This window comes from Nematolebias whitei, chromosome 4, assembly GCF_014905685.2.
Source record: "Nematolebias whitei isolate Nwh7 chromosome 4, NemWhi1, whole genome shotgun sequence".
Lineage (NCBI taxonomy): Eukaryota > Metazoa > Chordata > Actinopteri > Cyprinodontiformes > Rivulidae > Nematolebias > Nematolebias whitei.
In genome coordinates this window covers 30123199-30149156 of record NC_056501.1, presented here as the reverse complement: position 1 = coordinate 30149156, position 25958 = coordinate 30123199, and the positions used below count along the sequence as shown (strand labels likewise).

At 41.7% G+C, this 25958-nt stretch overlaps 2 protein-coding genes across 2 annotated transcripts in view; one reads left to right on the top strand and one right to left on the bottom strand.

Moving 5' to 3' along the window:
- Positions 1 to 6802, bottom strand: part of ablim3 (actin binding LIM protein family, member 3) — a 75121-nt gene extending 68319 nt beyond the window's left edge. Inside the window, exon 1 of the mRNA XM_037675385.1 lies at positions 6380 to 6802. Within this exon, the coding sequence (XP_037531313.1) occupies positions 6380 to 6392 (13 nt within the window). The 5' untranslated portion in view covers positions 6393 to 6802. The remainder of the gene's footprint in view (positions 1 to 6379) is intronic.
- An 18502-nt stretch (positions 6803 to 25304) lies between these two features.
- sh3tc2 (SH3 domain and tetratricopeptide repeats 2) overlaps positions 25305 to 25958 on the top strand; it is a 28530-nt gene continuing 27876 nt past the window's right edge. The window contains exon 1 of the mRNA XM_037675967.1: positions 25305 to 25425. Within this exon, the coding sequence (XP_037531895.1) occupies positions 25305 to 25425 (121 nt within the window). The remainder of the gene's footprint in view (positions 25426 to 25958) is intronic.

The following is a 25958-nucleotide window of genomic DNA, read 5'->3' as shown; positions in this document are numbered from 1 at the left end:
ATGAGGAAGTCTCTTGGATGAGAGACGAAACGTTTCTAGATTTTTTTTTGCTTTGTTTTGTTTTTGTTTTTTTTTTAATGTCCAGAGGACCAGATTGAACTTTTTTGGAGTGGTTATAGATGTTGCCTCACAGCAGGTTGCCTCCTGGTCTTTCTGTGTGGAGCTTGAATGCTCTCCTCGTTCATGTGTGGGTCTTAGGTACTCAAGTTTCCATCGACAGACCAAAAGCATGGTTGAGTGGTAACTCAACAATGGTGTGAATAAGAGTGTGAACGGTTGTGTCATTTGTCTCTTTGTGTCCCTGTGATGGACTTGCGGCCTGTCCCAGGGTGTCCCCCACAGTGACTGCTGGAGATACATACCAGCTCCTTGTGATCCAGAAAGGAGATGCAGGTAAAGAAGATGGATGTATGGCTCAACAGGTATGGTGTAGTCAACACAAGCTGTTTTTGTGTCCTTGAATTAGATTTATTTAGGAATAAAATATCCCTATATAATAACCTTAAAAATAGCTATACCTCTGAATTTGAAAGGATTGACAGTGGCTATTGTGTAGTCTGCATCCTATAAACCTATGTTACACTGAGTGAAAAATTACAAGAAAAATAATAATAATAATAATAATGTGTTATGTACTGTCATCATTGTATGTTCCCATACAATGGCAAAATTGGCTTTCTGCTTTTAACCCATCCACCACCAGGCGGAGCAGTGGGCAGCCATGGAAAGCACCCGGGAAGCAAATGGGCTGCTCCATGGGCAACAAGGGAAATCCATGGTAAATCTTCTGGACTAGCTTTGGGACCAACCAGAGGTTTATTAAGTTAATCAGAGGTTACATGAAGCAAACTCTTAGAGTGGTAATAATGCAATATTGCTAATTAGCAGTCACAAATATACATATTTGCTGTTGCAGCATTGCCCATTTGACTGCACTTAACTGATTGCTTTATTATATGACAACATTAGACAGAAAGTTATTGAAGAGGTCAGTGTTTCTGGAAGGAATTTTATGAAAACTGTTAATATTGTAAAATCAAACTGTATTTCAAAATATATTCTATCTTAAAAGGACTTGTGTTGTTGCTTTAGTGGATTGTGTCAACTTATTGATAAGCCTGTGTTAAAATCTGTCAGAGGAATGCCAAATTTTAGTTAGCGTAGTTTAACATTGCTTCCTCATATCCTGATACGAACAACCCAATAAATGTAAGTAAATGTTGTGGCAACAAGAAGCAAGACTAAAGTTATCAGTCCACTTGGTGTGTGCTTTTACAAAGTACTTCATACTGAGCTTTGCTCAAAAAACACCAAGTGGAATACAAATATGAGCTGCGATAGTATCTGTCCATCCATCCATCCATTATCTTGCGCTTATTCTGAAATCAGATCATGGGGGCAGCAGCTTGAGCAGGGTGGCCCAGACATCTCTTTCCACAGCCACCTCTTCCAGCTCTTCTGGGAGGATTCCAATGTGTTCCCATGCCATCTGAGGCATATTGTCTCTCCAGCGTGTCTCAGTCTTTCCTGAGGTCTCCTCCCAGTTGGACATGCCCAAAGCCCCTCCCTAGGAAGGCACCCAGGAAGCATCCTTATACCAGATGCCCAAATCACCTCAACTGGCTCCTCTCGATGTGGAGGAGCAGCGGTTCTACTCTGAGTCTCTTCTGGATAACTGAATTTCTCACCCTATCTCTAAGGGAGAGTCCAGCTACCCTGCAGAGGAAACTCACTTCAACTGTCTGTATCCGCGATCTCATTCTTTCAGTCACTACCCAGAGCTTGTGACCATAGGTGAGGGTAGGAACATAGAGCAACCAGTAAACAGAGAGCTTTCCCTTACATCTCAACTCCCTCTTCATCACAACAGACAGGCACAGAGTCTGCAACACTGCAGACGCTGCGCCGGTCTGTCAATCTCACACTGCATTCTTCCCTCACTCCTGAACAAAACCCAAAGATGCTTGAACTCATCCACTTGAGGCAGAACCTCACCCTCGACATGAAGAGAGCAGTCCACCCTTTTCCAGTTTAGGACCATGTTGAGGATCATGGCCACAGATATGGAGGTGCTGATTTTCCCCAGCTGCTTCACACTCGGTTGTGAACCACTCCAGTGAGAACTGAAGATCACGGCACGATGACGTTGCCAACAGAACGAGTGTATCTGGTCTGTTTGAAAAGCTCACACAATAAGCTGATGCACTCTGTCGTGTGTGTATTTTCGTAATTTAAAAACAGTCAGTCGATTCAAAGCAAAAACCAAAGAACACACCAGTCTTTGTTAGCACTTTTTCAATATTTTTGCAAAGAAGAATTTCAATGAAAAGTGACTGGTGTACATCATTAAAAGTTCTTCATGCAGTCTGGCTCAGCTGTAGACTCTGTTGACCTGACTTTGAGTCATACAATCAGCTGTTTATGTCACTGTGCTAACTCTTGTAGCTTGTTAAAATGTTTGTTACAAAACAGAGCTTTAGCTATCATGTGGGGACGGCTTTATAATGTGGGACGTCTGTGGAATAAAAATCGTATAAGAACATATAAAGTCCCAACCTGTTGCACTAAAAGTCTCTGGTTATGTTTTTGTCTGAGAGCCAGGACTTTTGCGTCGCAGTGCAAACACAGAGAGAAGACGAGACGTGTCAGTGCTGCCTGTGATGTATGGCGCTGCAGAAACCCTCCAGCTCCCCCAACTCAATGATCTGTATATCGATCAGTCTTATAGCACTCCCCTGAAATATACAAACTGTACATGCCCTGTCGCAAATAAAGATCTCAGAATCTATTACAACAATTACTATTGATAATAACTAATTAATATCTAATTGTGTAGAACTATGGCTCTCAGGGTTCCAGAGTCCTCCCTTGTTTGCAGGCTGCACAGTTAACAGTGTCAGACCAGATAAACTGAAAACCTGCTGACCGTAAGTGACAAAGTGCCCAGAAGCTGAAGCTCGACACTTGGGTTGTGTGTAATTGCTACCATTGTGTCCATGGCCTTTGGGGTATCACACTCAGAATGGTGGTAAAGAATGCACATAAAGCACCCTAACAGACCTGGTCATGTCTAAACCTTGGAAGCACCGAAGGCAGACAGGAACATATGTTTGACTGGCATGCAAGAGAAGAGGTGGTTTTTTTTTTTCAGCTTGATATCCAAAAGCCTTAACTGGTTGTTATTGGTGTGAACACGTTGATGAAAGCAGGACTTCTGTCACTTTGGTGCTCTGGGGCATACAGGTGTGTTAACACAATGCCAAGAAGGAAATATGTTGGATTGTATACCTGGATTATTGAGCATGGACTTTGTTGTTTTCAACTAGTTTGACACAACTGTCAACAAGGAAGAGGGCCGGCAATGGAGGAGGGGGCGTGCCAAAGAGACCATCTTAGCACCAACAAAACTGGTTTGTTCCACTTTGGAGTAAGCTGTTGGGGGAAGAATCAGTTTTGTTGTGTGTTTCCTTGACGGATCGAAGGCAAAACGTTTCAGCATAAAAAAAGAAACTGTCCAGATGACATGACATATACATATATGTATACTTGGATTATTGAGCATGGACTTTGTTCAAGAAGGAAATACATCAACAATGGCATTAGAGAAGCAACTGTTGCTGCTCATCAACCAGGTAAGAGTTACAGGTCCTTTCTGAACAATTTGGAGTATACTATTGTAAATGGAGAAATGGTATTCACAAGTGGAAAGAGACCAATCAATCCACCAAACTCAGCACAGTGAGCTACATCTCTAAAGGCTTCAGTTAACACATTAAAGGTTAAAGTTCACAACGATGCAATTAGAAGAAGACTGAAGAAGTATGAATAGTTCAGAATTTTTTATTAGTATTTTTTATTCTATTTTACTATTTAGATGTGTAAAGTTGTATGTGAATGAACCATAAAGCGTCTTGAAAATATACTTTATACAGAAAAGATACTAAAGTAGAGATGTTTGGCTAAAATATCAGCTATGAGGCACCTCATACTCGTGGCTGAGTGGTTAGAGCAGTCGTCCTCCAATGCAAGAGTTGGGGGTTCAAATCCACCAGCAGTCACATGCCGAATTGACCCTGGGCAAGACACTGAACCCCTCATTGCCTCCGATGTGTGTCCCATCAGTGTATGAATGTGATAAAGCACAGATTAGTATATTTAGAATGATTTGTTCAATTAGCTTTGTATAGATCTAGTAGAGTGCTGTATGAATGGGTAAATGAGGACACAGAGTGTAAAGCACTTTGAGTATCTTTATAAGATAAAAAGGTGCTATATAAGTACAGTCCATTTACTGTCAGCACAGCAATAAAGGGGAGAAGACAGGGACTTGTTTTACTCAAACGACCTGGACATCTTGCTGTCATTGAGTCGACAATAACTTGTGTAGACCAAAGGATTCATTCCTCCACAATAATGTGAGACTGATAAAGACTTAGAAAAAAATAAGAGTATGTCAAGTTTTTGCTGCTAAACGGGGTTCACCCAGTGTTGACTCATTGATTAAGCTTGGCTTTTTAAACACAGCTTTTCCATCCATCCATCCATCCATCCATTCATCCATCCATCCATCCATATGGTAAATGGACTGTACTTATACAGCACCTTTCTATCTTATTTCAAGATACTCAAAGCACTTTACACTACAATCTGTGTCCTCATTTACCCATTCATACAGCACTCTACTAGATCTATGCAAAGCTAATTGAACAAATAATTCTAAAGAGATTAATCAGAGCTTTATCACATTCATACACTGATGGGACACACATCGGAGGCTATGAGGGGTTCAGTGTCTTGCCCAGGGACACTTCGACATGTTGCTGCTGGTGGATTCAAACCTCCAACTCTTGCATTTGAGGACGACTGCTCTAACCACTCAGCCACAGCCGCCCATCCATCCATCCATCCATCCATCCATTCCTCCCTCCCTCCCTCCCTCTCTCCCTCCATCCATCCATCCATCCATCCATCCATCATCTTTACATACCCACTTCTTCCTTTTGGGGTCACAGGGGTCACTGGTACCCATATCCAGGAACCGCTGTGTGAGAGATGGGGTACATTCTGGACAGGTCTCCAGTCCATCACAGGGACACATAGAGACAAATGAGACAAACAACCATTCACTCTCTCACTCACACCTAGAGACAATTTAGAGTTACCAATCAGTCTAAAATGGCTGTTTTTGGTCTGTGGGAGGAAACCGGAGTACCTGGAGAAAAATCTGTTTTTGTTCACTTGTGTCTACATGTATAGTTTTTTTTCGAACCTGAGAAAGAGAATGTGATTTGTTTTACAACCGATATGTAAAATCCAAGTCATCACTTAACTATTTTTTTCCTCAATGACTGCAGATGTGCTTGTGTGCACATGTGTACACAACACAAGAAGCTGTGGCAGCTGTCCACATGTTGGTTGAATGTGACTCTCCCACGTCTGGGTCATGTGAGAGAAGACAACCGTGAAGCTGGAACAAAAGAATGACTCTCATTTGCTCCAGAAGTGACAAGCGGCAACACCCGGCCTGGTACTCAGGCAAAGCTCGGCTGAGTTTCAACTACAGGATGAATAATGTCGTGCCACACAGTGATAGAGCATGTTATGAATGATGCAGTCACACCGGAGGGCGGACAGGAAGTGCCTGACAACATCAGTCCTTCAAGCACCTTCGCCACTTTTACCAGCTGCACTAAAAGCAAAGGAACGAGTGGGGCAATTCCCACAATTGTATTAATGAAATCCTGACCTGTACACCCACCTGTGACGACTTGTAAACACACACAACGTGGGGAGGCATGCTCACAGTTTCTCAGCCATGAAGAGAGGAGCCCTGATTCAGCAGACGGAGGATCAGGGTCAGCTGATACAAGGTCAGCTTAGCATAGATGTTCCCCAGGGCCATCCTGGGGTAAGGATGACAGCAGCCCCTCAGGCTGTGACACTTACAGGCTGCATCACTCCACTCCATGAGTCCAGCAGCAGTCACGTCAGGGACCTCCACCCCCCCAACCCTGACAGGTGAGCTTTTATAAGGAGGCAACAGTTGAAAGTGTGAGGGGCAGAGCCGACGGTTATGGAAATTAAGTTTTAAAGCACTGATATTTTAAAAAAAAAAAAGCTATTCTTTGAGTGAACTTTGACCTTTGTGTATTTTTAGCCCTGTTATCCTCACTAAACCTCTTTCACCTCTGGAGCTTCAGTAGTGTCTTTATTACATAAACACGTGGTTTTAAGTGGCACTTAACAAATGCACTATGTGCTCAAATTAATTTAAAACAAACAAAGTGTGACACATTATGAGAAAAACTATAGAGGATTCTGACGGCTCTGTTTTTTCATTGGCTCGTGTCCCAGCTGAGGCGCGCAGTAAGAGACTCACCACTGGAACTCATGATGCCCAACGTGTTCTGATCCAAAACAAAGCTCCTTCAGATCTTCAGCCTGTGTTCATTAAAAATGGATATCCTGTAAACACCTTCAGAATAATGTCCCCTGCTGTCGCCAAGAACCAGTCAGGTCCAGTCAAAATCATGTGAAGATGGAAAGGATAGAAAAATTTTAATAAAAGAGACTAAAAAATAATAATAATAAATAAAAAGGATAATTCCTGGTGTATCCAAATTAGGCTGCGGTTCCCTTGTGAACGTGGTTTTGTTGTCCTTGTTGTTGTTGTTGTTGTCTTCCCGGTGACAATGAAACGACGCTGCTCACTCTCATCCCACCTTCAGTATTTTCGCTCCCGGCTGAAGATCCGCTCTCAGCTCAGCCGTCGCGAGCTCCTGGCGGGTCCCCGCGCGCCTCTATCGCGCGCGCCGCTGTCAGCACAGACACCGGAAACAGCGCGAGCTTCATGCTTTCAAAATAAAACCAAGCGAAAAACGAAATCTATGAACTTTTCCTGTACTGTCCAAGAATACAAAACACAAGTGAGTAAATACCCAGTCTAATCATCATGTTGAACCAAATAAGATTTTAAATAGCCTATATAGGCTACATTTTTCTGTTTCATAATGTGCGTTAACTATTTAATCTACAATTTAAGTCAATGGTTTCTTTTTCTTCTTCTTCTTCTTTTTGTTGTTGTTGTTGTTGTTGTTGTTGTTGTTGTTGTTGAAAGGTTTCATCCTTCATCCTAAGGACTTCATCAGTCCAAGGAGCCACAACAAACTCTCAGTGGGCCAACCATTCATTCAATCTTTATTTATACAGGTTAATACCACTGAGCCTCAGGGACTCATTTACAAGAGAGACATGATTTTAAAAGAGTGATGACAACAGTGGACAACAAGGACAACAGTAGACAATCATAAAAGAAAACATACAAACTGAGAAGAACACATGAAAGAAAATGGCATTAAAAAAATGAAACAAAAAAACCCCCAAAACAACAGCTATGTTAAAAGGCGGTGTAAAAACAGGAACATGCATTGGTTCTTGCCAGGAACTTAACAGATGTTTAAAGTCACTTAGAGAGGTCAAGGTTGAAAGCTTCAGATCTTTTTGCAAGATATTCCAGGAAACAGGAGCGGAGTAGGAGAAGGCACTTTTGCCTAGTTCAGTCTGCACTGAGGGGACACTGCAGGTAATAATGTCCTGAGAGCGCACGATGTAGCTGCACTCACACAGTGACATGTAGGAGGAGATGTATGAAGGCAGCAGACCAAGAAGTGATTTAAAGATGAAAAATAATATGTAATGCGATTACTCACATTACAGTGGGATGGAGTGAGTGGTGGGTCAACCATCAAACTGGTTGGCCCACATGTGAGTAAGCCACTTATGGGACAGAATTTGTTGTGTCTCCTTGGACAGATGACATTATTTGGATGAAGGACAAAAATGTTTCAACAACAACAAAAATGATGAAGTATGAAACAATTCAACAAAACAACAAACAAACAAATAAATGTCCAGAGGGCCTGACTTAACTTTTCGGGGATTATTGAGCATGAACTTTGAATGACTATTAAACTTGTTTGGTTTATTTTTATTTTTTTCCCCCAATCTGTAGTTTAGCTTCATTTGACTTAATATTGCAGCATATGCAGTTTAGTTTTAGTTAAATTATTATTTGATCCATAAACATACACAGACATCAATTTTCTATCTTTGTTTTATTTTTATTAATTCTTTTTGTTTATTTGTTAAATTTTTATTGTGAAATCCATCCAAGCTGTTTCCGGTTTCCTCTCCTCTTTGACGTTGACTTGACGTCGCTCCGTTTGTTCGACGTCACTCTGAGCTCCTGTAAACGCTCTGGGAGACAATAATCTGCAGCTCAGCGTAAGAAGAGCTGAATGTTCCAAAGTCTCGGGTCTTGACCCGGTTTGGGACCAGGTGAGGGTCTGGAAGACATCTGAATAAGTCTCTGAAGTCATTTAAATTACTTTTATTAAAAGTCATTTGATTTTCAGCAGAGTCATTTTTGAATCCCACATGTCAGTAAAGTTACAGACACACATTTGAGAAAATAAAAAAATAGAAAAAAATATTTAAAACAGACTGGAGAATGTTTCTATAACCGTCTGAATATTATTGATGACACTGGGCTGGGCTTGATGCTAAAACTGTTCTGACACCGCCCTCTTCTGGAAAATAGACGTAAGCAAATTAGTTAATTGGATTGTTGAAGCTTTAACACCTGCTGAGTGGCTTAGATTAGATGTACTGTACTGTAAAAATAAAAATTAAATAAGTAAATAAATAAAAAAGGAATCTGATCTGTCATGCATAACAACTAAAATATGCCTAACTTTGAGCGCATGATAATCCTTGCTGTGTTTTTGCTTATGAATGACAAATAAAATCAGACTAAACTAAATGAATGGTGCAGCCAGCTGAGGTCTCATGAGCAAAGAGCACAACACTCCCCTTTAAATGAAAACTTCACACAAAAAGCACTGAAAACTTTTACAAGGTCTGGGATTCCTTAAAAACTGAGATAATCTGATTGTAAGAAACGACAGATTAGGTCAAATAGTGAAAATATTATGGGCACTAACGTGACAACACAAGATGTCATGCTCAGAGTATGCGTTGTTAATAGCTTTCAGCTACAACCACAGCAAATTTTAGCTCATTGTACAATTCACTGAAGTATAGCCATTTTTGTGTCGGCTAATATCGATTTGCTGTGCAGCTGTCTTGACTCCCAGAATTAATCAGTTGTAGATTTACTTATGAAAATTAATTTCTAAAAGATTCATTTTTTTTGCAGTGGTTAACGAGATATTTTGCTAACAGACAGACAAGATTGACTCTAACAAAGAGCTTGCAAAATGAGGACCACATGGAGTGTAGATGACTCTCAACTACACCTGATTTTACACAATATCAGTGACATGGACATTTATATCTGTTTTTGTGTTTTCTAATGTCAGGTGGCCATCTTGATTTGAACGTCTTCAAAATTAAGTTGTAGATGAACAACCATTGGTTATTTATTTTTGTTCAATTGTGTTCAGTGGTTAATGAGATATTTTACTGACAGGCTGGCGCAAAGTTCTTCTTGCACCATTTGTGTCTGTCAAACTTTGCAGAACCAACATGGTCCAGTTACATAAACCACATGAAGTTTAGACTACTTTGATTTAGTAAAGTGCAACCCTGATATCATGCAGTCTGTAGAATTGTAGTTTATTTTATTTTTATTTGTGGTGAGGGCTGTAAAATAAAGGTTAACGTCCATTTTTGATTAACTACTATTTTACCGGTTGTACACAGTTTTTAAAATAACATCGGTTTGGAGAAAACTATTTAATCCTTATTTGTTTGGTGACTAAAGAGCTAGTCCAATCAAGGCCAAGACCAAAGTAGGCTAATGTCTTGTTAAAGCAACTTAATTCTCAAACAATTTCAATGCTCTGTTAAAAAAAAACAAAAAAACATTTTAAATCCACGGTTTACAACCTAGCACTCCAACTCGGGCAGAAGAAAAATAAATAGATAAATGAAAAAATACAAGAAAATAAATAATATTAGAAATAAAAGATTTATAAATACACATAGGCTACGCCTTTCTGCACATTCGATGTATGCAAATATACACGCATGTCGAGACACGTCCTTGTGTTCAGTTCAATATGATCAAACAATCTGTGCCTTTAACAATGGATAACAAGGGAGTATATGTTTTTTTTTTTTTTATGAAAAAGATACAGCCTTTTGGGACAAAGTCAGCCTGATTTTGTTCAGCTTACCAAAATAAAAGACCTCTTTAATCCATCTTTTAAGTGTAGGTGGAGTTGCAGGCTTTTATTTCAGCAGTATTAGCTTCCAGGCCAGCTGAGGTTGATATGAAGGCCTTTTTAGCAGGAGAGAATAGCTGCAGTTGAGGCATTAGGAGCAATATATATAGTTTCATTAGATAACGTAAGAAAAATCCCAAACCAGAATCTCTTCATGGAAGGGCATCCCATGTCTGCATCATTTGGCCTGTTGGTATCGTTCACACTCCATCCATCCATCCATCCATTTTCTTCCGCTTATCCGGGGTTGGGTCGCGGGGGTAGCAGCCTAAGTAGGGAGGCCCAGACTTCCCTCTCCCCAGCCACTTGGTCCAGCTCCTCCGGGGGAATGCCGAGGCATTCCCAGGCCAGCCGAGAAACATAGTCCCTCCAGCGTGTCCTGGGTCTTCCTCTGGGCCTCCTCCCGGTGGGACATGTCCAGAACACCTCACCAGGGAGGCGTCCAGGAGGAATCCTAAACAGATGCCCGAGCCACCTCAAATGGCTCCTCTCGACGTGAAGAAGCAGCGGCTCTACTCTGAGTCCTTCCCGGATGATCAAGCTTCTCACCCTATCTCTAAGGGAGAGCCCAGACACCCTGCGGAGAAAAACATTTCAGCCGCTTGTATCCGAGATCTCGTTCTTTCGGTCACAACCCAAAGCTCATGACCATAGATGAGAGTGGGAACGTAGATTGATCGGTAAATTGAGAGCTTCGCTTTTTGACTCAGCTCTCTCTTCACCATGACCGACCAGTACAGCACCCGCTTCACTGCAGACGATGCACCTATCCGCTTATCGATCTCACGCTCCATTTTTCCCTCATTCGTGAACAAGACCCCAAGATACTTGAACTCCTCCACTTGGGGCAGGACCTCCTCCCTGACCTGGAGAGGGAACTCTACCCTTTTCCGGATCAAGACCATGGCCTCGGATTTGGAGGAACTGATCCTCATCCCGGCCGCGTCGCACTCGGCTGCGAACTGCTCCATCGAAGGCTGTTGATCACGAGCTGATGAAGCCAATAGGACTACATCATCTGCAAAAAGCAGAGAAGCAATCCTAAGGCCACCAAAATGGATCCCCTCAACACCTTGGCTGCGCATAGAAATTCTGTCCATAAAAGTTATGAACAGAATTGGTGACAAAGGGCAACCTTGGCGGAGTCCAACTCTCACTGGGAACAAGCCCGACTTACTGCCGGCAATGCGGACCAGGCTCTGACACCGGTCATACAGGGACCTAACAGCCCATATCAAAGTGCCCGATACCCCATACTCCCAGAGTACCCCCAACAGGGTTCTCCGAAGGATGCGGTCGAACGCCTTCTCCAAGTCCATAAAGCACATGTAGACCGGTTGGGCAAACTCCCACATACCCTCCAGGACCTGCTGAGAGTGTAGAGCTGGTCCAGTGTTCCACGACCAGGACGAAAACCGCACTGCTCCTCCTGAATTTGAGGTTCGACTATCCGACGGACCCTCCTCTCCAGAACCCCCGAATAGACCTTACCAGGGAGGCTTAAGAGCGTGATCCCCCTGTAGTTGGAACACACTCCTTTTTGAATAGGGGGACCACCTCCCAGTCTGCCAATCCAGGGGAACTTCCCCCGATGTCCACGCAATATTGCAGAGTCGCGTAAGCCAACACAACCCTACATTATGCAGAGCCTTAAGGAACTCCGGGCAAATCTCATCCACCCCTGGGGCCCTGCCACCAAGGAGCTTTTTAACCACCTTGGTGACCTCAGCACCAGAGATTGAAGAGCCTGACCCAGTGTCCCCAGGCTCCGCTTTCTCAGTGGAAGACGTGCCAGTGGGATTGAAGAGGTCTTCAATGTATTCTGCCTACTGACCCACAACATCCCGAGTTAAGGTCAGTAGCGCACCACTCCCACTATAAACAGTGTTGGTGGCATACCGCTTTCCCCCCCGAGACACCAGATGGTGGACCAGAATTGCCTCGAAGCCGTACGGAAGTAATTCTCCATGGCCTCTCCAAACTCCTCCCATGCCCGAGTTTTTGCCTCAGCGATCACCCGAGCCGCATGTCACTTGGACTGCCGGTACCCATCAGCTGCTTCCGGGGTCCCACAGGCCAAAAAGGCCTGATAGGACTCCTTCTTCAGCCTGACAGCATCCCTCACCGACGGTGTCCACCACTGGGTTCGAGGGTTGCCGCCATGACAGGCACCGACAACCTTGCGGCCGCAGCTCCGGTAAGCCGCCTCGACAATAGAGGCACGGAACATGGCCCACTTGGACTCAATGTCCCCTACCTCCCCCAGAACATGTTCAAAGTTCTCCCGGAGGTGGGAGTTAAAATTCCGTCTCACAGGAGACTCTGCCAGATGTTCCCAGCAAACCCTCACAGCACATTTGGGTCTGCCAGGTCTGACCGGCATCCTCCCCCACCATCGGAGCCAACTCACCACCAGGTAATGATCAATGGACAGCTCCGCCCCTCTCTTCACCCAAGTATCCAAGACATGTGACCGCAGATCAGATTAGACGATGACAAAGTCGATCATCGAACTGCGGCTTAGGGTGTCCTGGTGCCAAGAGCACATATGGACACCCTTATGCTTGAACATGGTGTTCATTATTGACAATCCATGACGAGTACAGAAGTCCAAAAACAGAACACCACACGGCTTCAGATCAGGGGGGCCGTTCCTCCCAACCACACCCCTCCAGGTCTCACTGTCATTGCCCACGTGAGCATTGAAGTCCCCCAGCAGAACAAGGGAGTCTCCAGGAGGTGCACGTTCCAGTACCTCCTCCAAGGACTCCAAAAAGGATGGATAATCTGAACTGCCAAGCACAAACGACAGTCAGAACCCGTCCCCCCACACGTAGGCGGAGGGAGGCCACCCTCTCATTCACCGGGGCGAACTCCAACACACAGGCATCGTTCACACTGTGTTGAATATTTCTACAACCATGGCTTTAGTGTGGTGAGCTGTAGGAACCGACATTTTATTAAACTGTGCTGAGCACAGATTGAAGATCTATATTCCTTATTTTAAACCTTCATCCAAACATGATCTTTTTTTAAATGAATTTATGAAAACCTTATAAACCTTTACACTGCTTTTAGTTTTCTATTGCATTGCTTATTTACAAAGAAATCTATGTTTACCTGTAACCCTTCTGATTAAGCCTGGGGTACTTGGGGCAGCTGTGGCTGGGTAGTTAGAGCAGTTGTCCTCCAATGGGAGAGGAGGGGGTTCAATTCCACCAGCAGTCACATGTTGAAGTGTCCCTGAGCAAGACACTGAACCCCTCCGATGTGTGTCCCATGTATGAATGTGACCAAAGCACTGATTAGTCTCTACAGATTCAGAATAGCTTGTGTATAGATCTAGTAGAGTGCTGTATGAATGACTAAATGAGGCACAGATCGTGTTGTAAAGAGCTTTGAGTGTCTTGATAAGATAGAAAGGTGCTATATAAGTACACTCCATTTAACATTTATTTCCTGTAGATATGTGTAATAATGCAACAAATATTACTGCATACTTGAAAACTGTGAACAATATCTTACCTGTGGCAGATGCCTTGCTCAACCTTTCTATTGAAGTTCACCTTAAAAAAATGTCCTAACTACCCCTTATCTAAGCATGCAGTTTGTTTTCAGCAGGTTACCTGACTGTCCTGTCTGAGTGAACTGAGGAAGCCCTGCTTCTGAAGATTTTAGAAAGCTGGACAATGGCAGGATGTGAGCGGAGCCTTGTTCCCTCTCTGCTGCCCTGAACACTCTTACCTCTTTAGGTCTGAACGGCAGGAGGTGGTCAAGATGTTCACCTCTTGTCCTTTTCTCTTTAGGGGGTTGTCACAAAACGTGTTGCTGCTTTTTACATAAAATTAACTAAAGTGTCATGAACCTGACACTTTTGCTCAAATTGTGAATCAAAGGTAAAAGCAGTGCAGAAAAAGCATTCTTGATTGATGGACTCTGATCAGTGCTTGTGATTGTTATAACCTGCCACCAGAGGCGACAGAGAGATGTTTTTGTCAGTGTCTGTGTGTTTGCTTGACTGCACTTAAAACATCTCACAAATCCCCGAATGGACTTTAATTAAATTTTAAAATAGTAACTTGGGTTATACATCTACTTGTGAACCTTTGGAATCAATCTAATTCAAGATGGTCGTCACAGCTGATCGCCCTGAGCCACCACACAATTGGCTGTAACTTATTGACTTTTATAGATGCTAAGCAAAACTTTGATGTGGTAGGAGCTGGGAGTCATTCATAACACTTAACAGATCATGTGGGATCACATGGGATACTGCAATATTGCATAAAATGATGCATATTAGTTTTAATATTTAACAAAAATGGCTGTATTTTTTTTTCCTACATAAGATGCTTTTAGTCAAAAGTTTTGGTATGAAAGGGAATTAATGAAATGCACCCCTGGGAAGAATACTACCATACTTTATGGCATATAAGTCACAGTTTTTTCATAGAATTGCCAGTCCTGCGACTTACACCGTTTTTTCCATATTCATAACACAATTTTGAGTGACACTTTAAATGTTCATTCATACTGACATGAACTAGAGTAAACGTTACCATCTGCAGCCGCTAGAGATGCGTGCGTACCCTCTAGGCTTTTGGCCACTACCAGTGGGCGTATATGTTGTTCCTGTACTGCTACTCCCACCGCACCCCACCGCCAAATGTTGACCATTAAAGTGCATTTATTAAGGAAAAGTTAAACTGAGACACACCGTTGCTATAATGTCAAAAACAATTAATTGTTTTTAAGTGTTAATCTTATTAAATTTCCAAGATCTTGTGAGCGCTCCCGTGGCCACCAATAGATTTTTGGCACAACACCAGCCCACGTCCACCTGGGGTCAGCGGTGACGGATAATAAATGCGACTTATATGTGTTTTTTTACCTCTTCATGATGCCTTTTTTTGACTGATGCCACTTATACTCCGGAACTTATACGCCAGAAAATATGGTATTTATTGATGATTTACCGATATGAACCATTCACATCGGTGTTACTCAAGGTGCTCCTCTGGCCAGCATGTGCCAGTTGTGTCAACTCCATATTGTGCTTTTTGTCTACTCAACTGTTGGGGTAGAAAAACAGGAAGCTGTCCTTCCTGTTCACTGGAGGCAAGAGGGCAGGAGGACATCATGACAAAACAGTTTTGTCACTGTTCTCAAAGGCTCCGGCGCGCCATAGTCAATATTGTTCCGTGTCCTTACTGGAATAATCCTGCTCACCATGTTCAGTGTCTCCCTGTTGTCTCTGCAAGTGTGCCAAGTTGCATGAAACAGCCACAATCAGCACAAATGATGTTTTGTGGAAGATGCTGAACTCCTGACAGAGATATGATCACGTTTTTGTTGCGTTCCCGAATGTATTGCTCCATTGTTTTAGCCTAATCATTGTGTTTCTGTCTGAGCCAATGTGACTTTTGTTTGTCACTCACACGGAGGCCACGCGTCCACTATCAGTGGAACTGATCGACAGCGTGCTCATAGTCTGCATCTCTCGTTCATCCACAAGGGAAAAGCTCACACAAAACAACCCCCACTGCTCCCTGAAATGCAACACTGAAATCCACACCCTTTCCTATCTGTAATTTCTAACTATTTAAAACACCCACACTTCATCTATCTCCATTATTTCTATCTTACACCCACACACACGTTCTTGTAAACTTACTTTGTGGGGACTTTGCATTGACCTCCATTCATTTCTATAGCCTAACCCTGACCCTTACTCTAAACCTAACCATTACCAATAAATGCATAACCTTAACCTTAACCCATCCGCAATTCACAACTTAGTCCTAAACCTAACCCCGTCCCTACAAGGAGCAGTTGGTCCTCATAATGTTGGATGTTTTGGAAAATTGTCCCCACAATGCAACATTGTATTGTACCACACACACACACCCACACACACACACATTTTCAAACAGGGTATGGTAAATGGTGCGTGTCCTGCAGCCTTGCATAGCCAATTCTGATCACATGTGGACTGCAGGGCAAATATTCAGGGTGACTTTGGTGTGGAACGCTGGGAAAAACACAAACCCCTCCAGAGTTTATATTTAACCAAGCAGTCTGAAAAAAGTAAAAGCCTAGCATTCACATAGTGCCTGTCTTTCTTAAACTATGATCATATTTTGTGGACAGTGATGGTGTTGTAGCTGTTTTGGTCAAACCATGAATGGTAAATGGACTGTACTTATATAGCTCCTTTCTATCTTATCAAGACACTCAAATCACTTTACACAAAAATCTGTGTCCTCATTTACCCATTCATACAGCACTCTACTAGATCTATACAAAGCTAATTGAATAAATAATTCTAAAGAGATTAATCAGTGCTTTATCACATTCATACAATGATGGGACACACATCGGAGGCTATGAGGGGTTCAATGCCTTGCCCAGGGACACTTGGGCATGCGACTGCTGGTGGATTCGAACCCCCAACTCTTGCACTGGAGGACGACTGCTCTAACCACTCAGCCACAGCCGCCCAAAATGAAAATACCAATTAGCACTGTTTCACGCAATATCGCGAGATATACTCAGAGCATGAGTTGTGGATGACTCTCAGCTACTTCCACATCAAAGTTTAGCTTGATATCTGTAAAACCAACTGTCATAGACATTTTGTGTTCGCTAATGTCAATTAACTAACCCAACCCATACTACACTCCAACAGTCATTCCGTTGTAGATGAACAACCATATATTACTTTATGGAAGTTTCATTAAAATCCATCCAGTAACTCCATAGAAATTTTGCTAACAGACAGACATAATTGAATCCAAATAGAGTTTGGCAAAGTTTCAAACATCGTGTCAGTGCTCAGGATGCTGTATAACATTTAGCATCCGCTCACTCAGATATGAAAGTGACTCAATTCAGTTTATTGCTATAGCGCCAAGTCACAACAGAGGTCATCTCAGGGCACTGTACAGAAACATTCATATATAAAAATTACAAGTTCAGTAAGTGAATGACAACGAGGCAGCAGCTATTTAGTCTCCCTGCTTTTTATTCCAACTATCATTTCGCCACATTTCCTGTAATCTGAGTACATTACCAGGAGGTGAGTGTATCTTGTGATTCAGGTTTGTGTAACTGCATTCCATTCTGGGAATTCGACAGCAAAGCAGCTGAGCGTTTGTGGCTGTAATCCGCTGTCATTTCTCGGGGTGAGTCAAGCTGGTGCAACTGGTGTCGCAGAATATGGAAACGCACTGTAAGTTTTTCTGTCTCATCAAAAGGACAGAGCACGCAATCTGCTACAAAACATGTTTTATGATGTGGGTTTTCTACTGCTTCTGTCCTGTTGGCTCAAATGTTTCCAGATTTAGACAGAGGGATGTGTGTGTATGTGTGTGTTTTTGCAGGAGAGAAAGTAGGCTGTGCCATCCTTTCAACGAAAAATGAAGGGAGGAGTTAGATTCTAAAAGCCTCAGTCAGTGACATGCTGCCTTTGAAAGCTTCCAAGCCCAAACACACATACACAGAGAACAGCTCTCTCTTTACTCACTTACACATTCTTCTTTTTTTAAATTTAATTTCTGCACTTTTGACAGTGGTGAACAACAACAGAGTCAGAAGTTGGAATGACTTCCAGTTTACCCACTTTGTGGTGAAACTACGAGAGAGATTTAAAAGAAGCACAGAAGGAATGTATTGAATGGAGGGGCTGGCAGCAACACAGAGGTAAGAATTATTATTTCTTTTTCGTTCGTTTTAAAATGTGGTTGTGTGCAAAACGGACTCTTTTTTTTGGAGTAAACACGGCTGTACTTTGTACTTTGCAAAATAACCATAAAGTTATCCACAGTGACTTTAATAGGGAGTCAATCTTTGTAAGGGTAATGATTGTCACCTTGTTTAATTTGCCTCTTTTCTTTTTATTTTACTGTTGGTTTGTTTATGTGAGCAAATAGATCCAAAGTCCATATGGAGCAGTTTATTACAATACCTCAAAGGTCTCCACTCTAGTTCTGATAAATGAAAAGTGATCAGATCCTTCAGAGAAAATATATTACTCTGAAAAAAAAAAAAAAAAAACCCACCCAGTATGAATTATAATGTTTGTTTCAGAGTACCAGACCTTGCTGTGCAGCTGTGTGGGAATCTCCCTGCAGGGCGCTCTATCTCAAACACACTAGCACGTGCGCGACCTATCAGGGGTCTAGTCTAAACTTAGAAGACTGTAGCTCCAGACTCATGTTTCTCCCTTTGCTTTCTCTCCTTCCACATAAAGAACCCTCAGATTATGGCCACAAATACACAGACACAAATACCTCAAACAACCACATCTGACACCACATGTTCCCCATTAAGATGTTGGTTATTTGTTGTCATGGAGCCAAAAGTACCATAGCTGCACGGAAGACTATGTGGAGACAAGAAGGTGTTACCGTATTTTTCAGACTATAAGCTGCACTTAAAATCCTTTAATTTTCTCAAAAATCAACAACCTTATAATCTGGTGCACTTTATGTATTAATTCTGATTGTGCTTACTGACCTCAAACTGATGTTATGTAGTTATTGTGAATGAGTTGAATAAAGTTTGACTTAGCTGACTGTTTCGTTTCACTTAATGCGCCTTATGTATGAAGACAGACCTGTTCCTTGAAATTGCGACTTACAGTGAGAAAAACACGGTAATCATCAACTGGTGGTCCACAGGCCAGAAGTGGCCCACTATAGCGCCACTCTTGGCCTGCAGAGGTGGGGTTTTCAAGGTCATCACTGTAATTGAGGCTTTTGGAGCGTAGCTTACCACGTTTCTTTCTTACTACGAATAAAAAGTTAATTTTTCCTCTGTCTTACAAACCGTTTTTGTCATTACCCAAACTGAATATACAATAAACCATACACAGTCACAACTTTTCTGACAGTGGAGATTGGATTGTGTGACTATGGCTCTGGAATAACAAATTATCAACTACTTAACTAGTTGCTTAGTAATTTAGAATGAAAATTACTATAATAATGATTAATAAAACGATTAGTGGCATTAGCTACTTATTAATGCTAACGAGCTTAACTCTAAATAAAGTAATGCTCACTCTAAACATTAAGTATTTTGGTCCTTAAGTCCTTTTGATGGCTATTTTGTTTGGATTTCTAAAAAACAAAAAAAAACAAAAAAATTTGTATGCCTCTTTTATGATTGTCTATTGTTGTCGTTGTTGTCCACTGTTGTCATCGCTCTTATTAAAATCAGGTCTCTCTTGTAAATGAGCCCCCGAGGCTCAATGGGATTAACCTGTATAAATAAAGGTTGAATGAATTAATTTTGCGTTTTCAAATACAAGTCATATGAACAAAGCTGTTGATAACCTAGTAAAGTTAACTAATGAATGTACGTTAGGATAGCTATTGGATTTTACAGTGTTTGAGTCAGTTCAATACAAGAACATCCACCACAGCCAACGGACCTTATCCAACACAGAAATGACTTTAGGTTTTAATGATACTGGTTGATGTGGCCGTAGCTGAAAGTCACTGTCAGAGCTTTGAGGCAGAACCCACAGCAGCAACTCATTGGAAAGAACGAGTCTTCAAACATCTTAGTGACACTAAGAAAATCACTCCTGACTAGACACCAGTTGAATTTTTTTGAACTATAGCCACTAGAGGAGACCACACATAACGTTCCTTCAAGGTTCGACCAAAACAGCTATAACTCTGTCATTCGTCAACATAAGTAGATCTTAGGTCCAGTTTACACAACACCATTTATGAGTGAAACCATAACATGTTTACTGTGTTTCAGCCATTTGCATACATGACAACAATGATTGTTTTCTCTGAAACTGAAGCTTTTTAAATCCAGGTCTCAGAGTGGAGGTTTCTGGAAAAGCCTTATATTGGTGTGACATCACATGCGCATGGTGGCTACAGTCAATGTTTTCTGTGCTTACACGAGAAGATGAATGATGGTAATAATGGTGGATAGTAAAAGTGCTGTTTGTGCCCTCACCATTTTCAACATTTAGGAGCAGACCAACCTAATCCTCAGTCCAAATGAAGGTTGGTGGTTTACCAGTTTGGATGTGACTGTCTTTGTGCTCAAGACTGAACTGTCTGAGCACATGCACATCTCACTGTATGCCAAAAATCACACTGCCAACAAGTGACCCGTCATGGAAACTATACATTAGATCCAACATGCGCAGCAATAGCCATGGAAATCGATTTGCCACAATCAACATAGAAAAAAACGCATTTCCAGAGATCATTCGCATGAAAATAGAGCCTTAGTTAAAAAAAAAAAGGTTTGCCACGTCTTTTTGGTAGAGGAAGTGTTCAGATACTAGGTGCCCAGAGGCACTTGTTTGATCCACAGCTGTTCGAGTGTAAACGGGATGTTGTGACTAAATTAGCATCAGCAGAGAACAAACCCAATTGTTTTAAAGTTGGTCTTTGAGTGTTTTAAAAAAGACTCTGACCCCTATGCATACAACATTCTGTGCATGTGATCCCACGCTTCAGCCTTGACACGTTCATTAGATTAGACATTTGCTTCACTAAGACAAACAAGCAGGGCAAAGGGGGTCAGGATGTGCCCAGACACGCCTCCGGCCTGTTTACAGCTTTCTGGCTCACTTGATCCACACGCACAGGCTCAACCAAGACCACTCATACGATACACAAGCAAGACAGAGACACCGATCCCATACGAGGAAATCAGGCTCTTGGCCTCCAGAATGCTGAGGCAAAGCAGTGATCAGGCACAGAAAGGGGAACAAGCTGCATACATTTGTTTTCAAAGACTGGAAGTTACATGCAGTCGCAGCTGAGAAAAGTCTACTTAATAAAAAACACATTTATATAAGCCATGGGGTGTCCAAGCGTATTCACATGTGGGCCAAAACCTTGAAGATCTCTTGTAAATGAGTCCCAGAGGCTCAATGGGATTAACCTGTATAAATAAAGGTTGAATGAATGAATGAGTCACAAGCCACAAAAATGTGAATTAAATAAATAAATGTCATAAAAAGAATACATATTATTTTTGTTACTCATTGTAAGCAATATTTTGGAGAAAGGACAACATTTACTAACCGAAACATTAAAATCTTCATAAACAATAATGTTTTATTCATTTCTTTTTTGAATTAAAAAAAAAAAAAATTATTATTTTATGGACTTATTGCCAAAAGATTGTATTAAACTTAATATTGCTCATTTTTAGATTTTTTTTTTTAATCTGTTTTGCTGTTAAACCTAAAAATTTTATTAAAAAAAAAAATCATCATTAAATTTGCAAAGGGTCTACATCAATCTCAAGCCTATGGGCCAAAATTATGCATCCTTGAACTGCAGTTGTGGGCCACACAAAATCACTCCAAGGGCCACAAATGGCCCCTGGGCCGCACTTCGGACACCCCTGATGTAGGCCTACAGTTCATTAAATGTTTTATCAAGCACTGTCACACTGTATAGATGTGCATTATTTTCCTACAAGTGATTTCCTCCTTAATTGTGCAGTGCTGTGAGACCTGCTGTGAAGCCTTGAATCTGTAGCAAAACTATGAGCACAACACATGTGAGAGTTTATATTTCAGCAGGCATGTCATGAAATGTGTACAAACCACTTCCTCAAGTTGGAATTTTAAAGTCATAAGAACAAAAATCACAAATTGTCTTCAACTTTCTCATCTAAAGTTTTCATTTTTTATATAGAAATGATTAAAGCTTGATGTTAAATATTCAGTTGTTTTATTGTGCAATAGTGTGACATTTCTGATCAGTCTGAACAAATCTTTACTCAGAGTACTAGTTTATTTTACCAGCATTACTGTGTATGTTTAGAGGCCTACTTTGTATTTATTTATGGCCAGCATAGTGGTTAACTCAGTTGCCTCAGCAAGAAGGTCTTGGGTTTAATGCCAGGGTTAGCCCTGGGGTCTTTCTGTGTGGAGTTTGCATGTTCTCCTCGTGCTTAAGTGGATTTTCTCCTGGTTTCCTCCTGCAGTTCAAAAACATGCATGTTAGGCTGCATTCAGGCCCAGACTTATCTTGCAAAAGAGTTCTGTGATTTCATTGGAATATGCCTGGTTAAAAAAAAAAAGGTGAATTATTTAATAGAAAGGCAATAAAGATGTGCCCATTGTTTGAAAATAGGTTGCTAATAACGTTACATTGACTCACATGTCTGTGATTACAGTTGTTTGAAAAGGAGTTGTTCTGTTAGTTTAAATACAACTTATTTATTCTTAAAAAAAACTATGCCATCTCACAGCACATTATGGAAAACAATTAAATCAATAAAAGTATTTAAATCTGAATTTAGAAGTGATAATCTCTTGTGTGGGCAGCACCGTGGCACAGTCGGTAGAGCTGTTGCCTCTCAGCAAGCAGGTTGTCCTGGTTGTCCAGGGGTCCATTCAGAGTGGAGTTTGCATGTTCTCTCCGTGCATGTGTGAGTTTTCTCCAGATACTCTGGTTTCCTCCCATAGACCAAAAACATGCATGTTAGACTGATTGGTAACTCTAAATTGTCTCTGGGTGTGAGGGATAGAGTGAATGGTTGTTTGTGTCCCTGTGATGAACTGGAGACCTGTCCAGGACGTCCCCCGTCTCTCGCACAGTGACTGCTGGATCTGGGCATCAGTGACCCCGTGACCCAAAATGGAAGAAGCGGGTAAAGATGATGGATGGATGAATCTCCTGTGTGGCCCTTGACACACAACAAATAAACAAACATATTACTGTAAACGGAAATAAAAGACAAGATAGATTCTAATCCAAGCAAGGCAGGCATGCTTTAATAAAATGCTAACTTTTTACATCTTTTCAGGTTCAGGTTTGGTTTATTTGTCGTATGCAAATCAACACAAGGTCAACAATGCAATGAAATGCTGAGGACGAGAAGAACGTCTCAACTCGCCAAAAAACAAACAAAAAAAAAAAAAACTGCAAGAAATACCAAAGCATGCAGAAAAAATACAAAAAACAAGGCGCCAAAAGTGAAAAAGAAATACATTTATAGTGTGGTTCGGTTAGCATTGAGGTTCTTACAGCAGCGTGGTTCTGTTCTGTTAGCGTGGTCTTGTTAGCAGTGTTAGCAGGTCCTGCTAGCAGCTTGATGATAATAACGACCTCAGCAGCTGCCCTTCCCAACTGCCCTCCAGAACCGGGTCCGGCAGACGGAGAACATCCACGGTTTCCCTGTGGAACCAAATGGGACCGTAGAGTTCGGTCCATGCAGGTAGATGGAGGATCATGGAGACAGCCCCCATGACAGGCCGGAGCCCGAGATTGGAAGGACTGAACCATGATGGCACGATGGCAAGGCAGAGACACAGAAAACTCCACAAGTGTGTCGCGGTCATACCGGTAGCGTGGGTGTGCAGTGTAGGCGCAAAAAAAAGGGTTAAAACAAAAACACCAGGAACAAAAAAGATCAAGTTGAAGCGAAGCTCCGGTCAGTGCGGCCATACACTCGTGACGTCACACCAGACAATTCCCTGTGTCTGTTTTTCATAGTAGATTCCATTTCCAACCACAGGTTTAATAAAACAAGTTTAGACTACCGGTAAATGGGATGTTGTTCATCTCTCAGTCGTGTGTTTGGGTTTGCTACTTATGTGACCTCTTGTCTACTGTTAGCTTTTCTGGCTAAACTTTGAACATTTTCTTTAAGACTAGGTAGCGACAATATTAGGCTGCTGAAACATTAGGAGTAAACAGGCGGAAGTTTTGTGTAAATTATAATGTAACTTGTTAGAAAACATTTTGGGAATATTGGTTTCAGGACTTCTTCACGTTATCTTTGTTGAGTCAAGAACATCAGCATAAGCACATCTGCAGCTTTAAATAAATGTTGACTTGGCAGTTAATTACTGCAGGTTGTAATAAAAGTTCAAGCAAGAACTCTATATTAGATGAATATTATACAATTTGATATTATAAAACATGATACGGTACAATATGATTTGTTACGATATGGTGCAAATACTATACAATATGACATGGTACAACACATTACTATACACTATGTTATTGTAAGACAACATATTGGTTCCTTAGAGAAAATCGTTTTGGGTTCAGTGCTGTACCAAAAGCTTTTGTCACAAAGATTTGTAAAAAAAAAAAAAAGCTGTTCAAGTAAACGTATGTACTGTAGTGCAAATATAATCCACCAGGAAGAAACATAACACAATTACCAATAAAAATCATCTGAATATACACAGTATGTGATGAGAAAACAATGAAAATAAATACAAAAAATTACAGTAGTCCATAGTCAGTATTAATGTACCAGGTGAATTATTACACTTTAATGTTTGACATTTACTGTAGTTTGGAAATGAGAACTGTCACAAAAAGAAGTATATTGAAATTATGGCTAAAAAGTTTTCCCACCCTAAATAAATCCATTCTTTTATTACAGACGCTTTCCTTTTCAGCCCATTACGGGTCATACAAGGTCTGTCTGTTGCTCACTTTACAAAACATTACAGCGCATGTTTACATCACACGTCTGAACAGACACATCCTCCTTAATAGTTGATGTCTGATCCAGAGTCAGGGCCACCAGACAAATCTCACCTCCACTTTGCTTCGACCTTGCAACCTTGACGCATTGCCTTACCGTTGCATTATCCCAGCAACACACACAACAACAACGACAACAACAAAAAAACATTCTGTGCATATTTTATTTTACACACACACACACACACACACAGATGAAATGTGGGGAAACTCTCACTGAGGCCTGCCCCCCACACACATACCAATTGCAAAGAGTGCTTTGTGCATCGACTGACTGTCTGGGCAGTACTGAGCAGAGAGAGAGGCACTGGTGGGAGGGTGGAGATGAAGACAGCGAGGTAAAGAAATATTACAGAGAGAGAGAGAGAGTTCCAGACAGATAGGGAAGAAGAAGAGAGAAGCCTTACAGGGGGGACAGTAGATCCACTAATTCTTACCAGTAGTGGTAGTGAGGAAGGAAAAGGGACTACAAAAATAGGAAAGGAAGCAGAGCTTGTGCAACAGAAAGGAAGAGAGGGAGTTGTTATTAAAGTGGCTGAGGGAAACTGATGGGATGGCATTGATCTCCGGGAGCTGCCGACTCCTGGGTCAGATGGCGTCTTGTTGCTGCAGACCGCTCCTCAGCTGCTCCTGCTGCCAACCGCTCATCAAAGTCTGCCTCTCCTCCTTCACAGGTCGGTCCGAGCCCCGGCTCTCTGTGCTCTGCTGTCATGAGACGGACATTCAGATAGGCAGGGACATAGGTCAATATACAACATGGGTAACTTGTTTAGCCAAGAAGGTATGAAGGGACGCGGTGTGATCCTGTACTGTAACAGCATAACTCTGCATGTGTTGACTCAAGCAGTTCTGTCTGTGCTAACTGTGCTCTGATGGGAAGAATAGGCTGTTGTCCTCGTTGGCATAATGTCATGTTGCATATTGTGTTGCTCCCCATTGTCTCGTCGTGAATGCTTTGCACCAAGATAATAATGTTCTGTTGTGCTTTTTTCTCCCAGAAAGTGTCACTTTCATGTAGATATTTAGGTATTTTAGTCATTTTTTTTTGTTTTGTTAATGTATAATTCTTTTTTTTGTTTGTTTGACATTCTGACCACAGTGACAGAATGAAAGTGTGCTCAAGGCAGTGGAAGTTTCCCTGTCAGTGCTGTTGTGTTTGTGCCTGTGTGTATCCCTATGCCAGCTCCGTAAACTGACTAACAGCTCA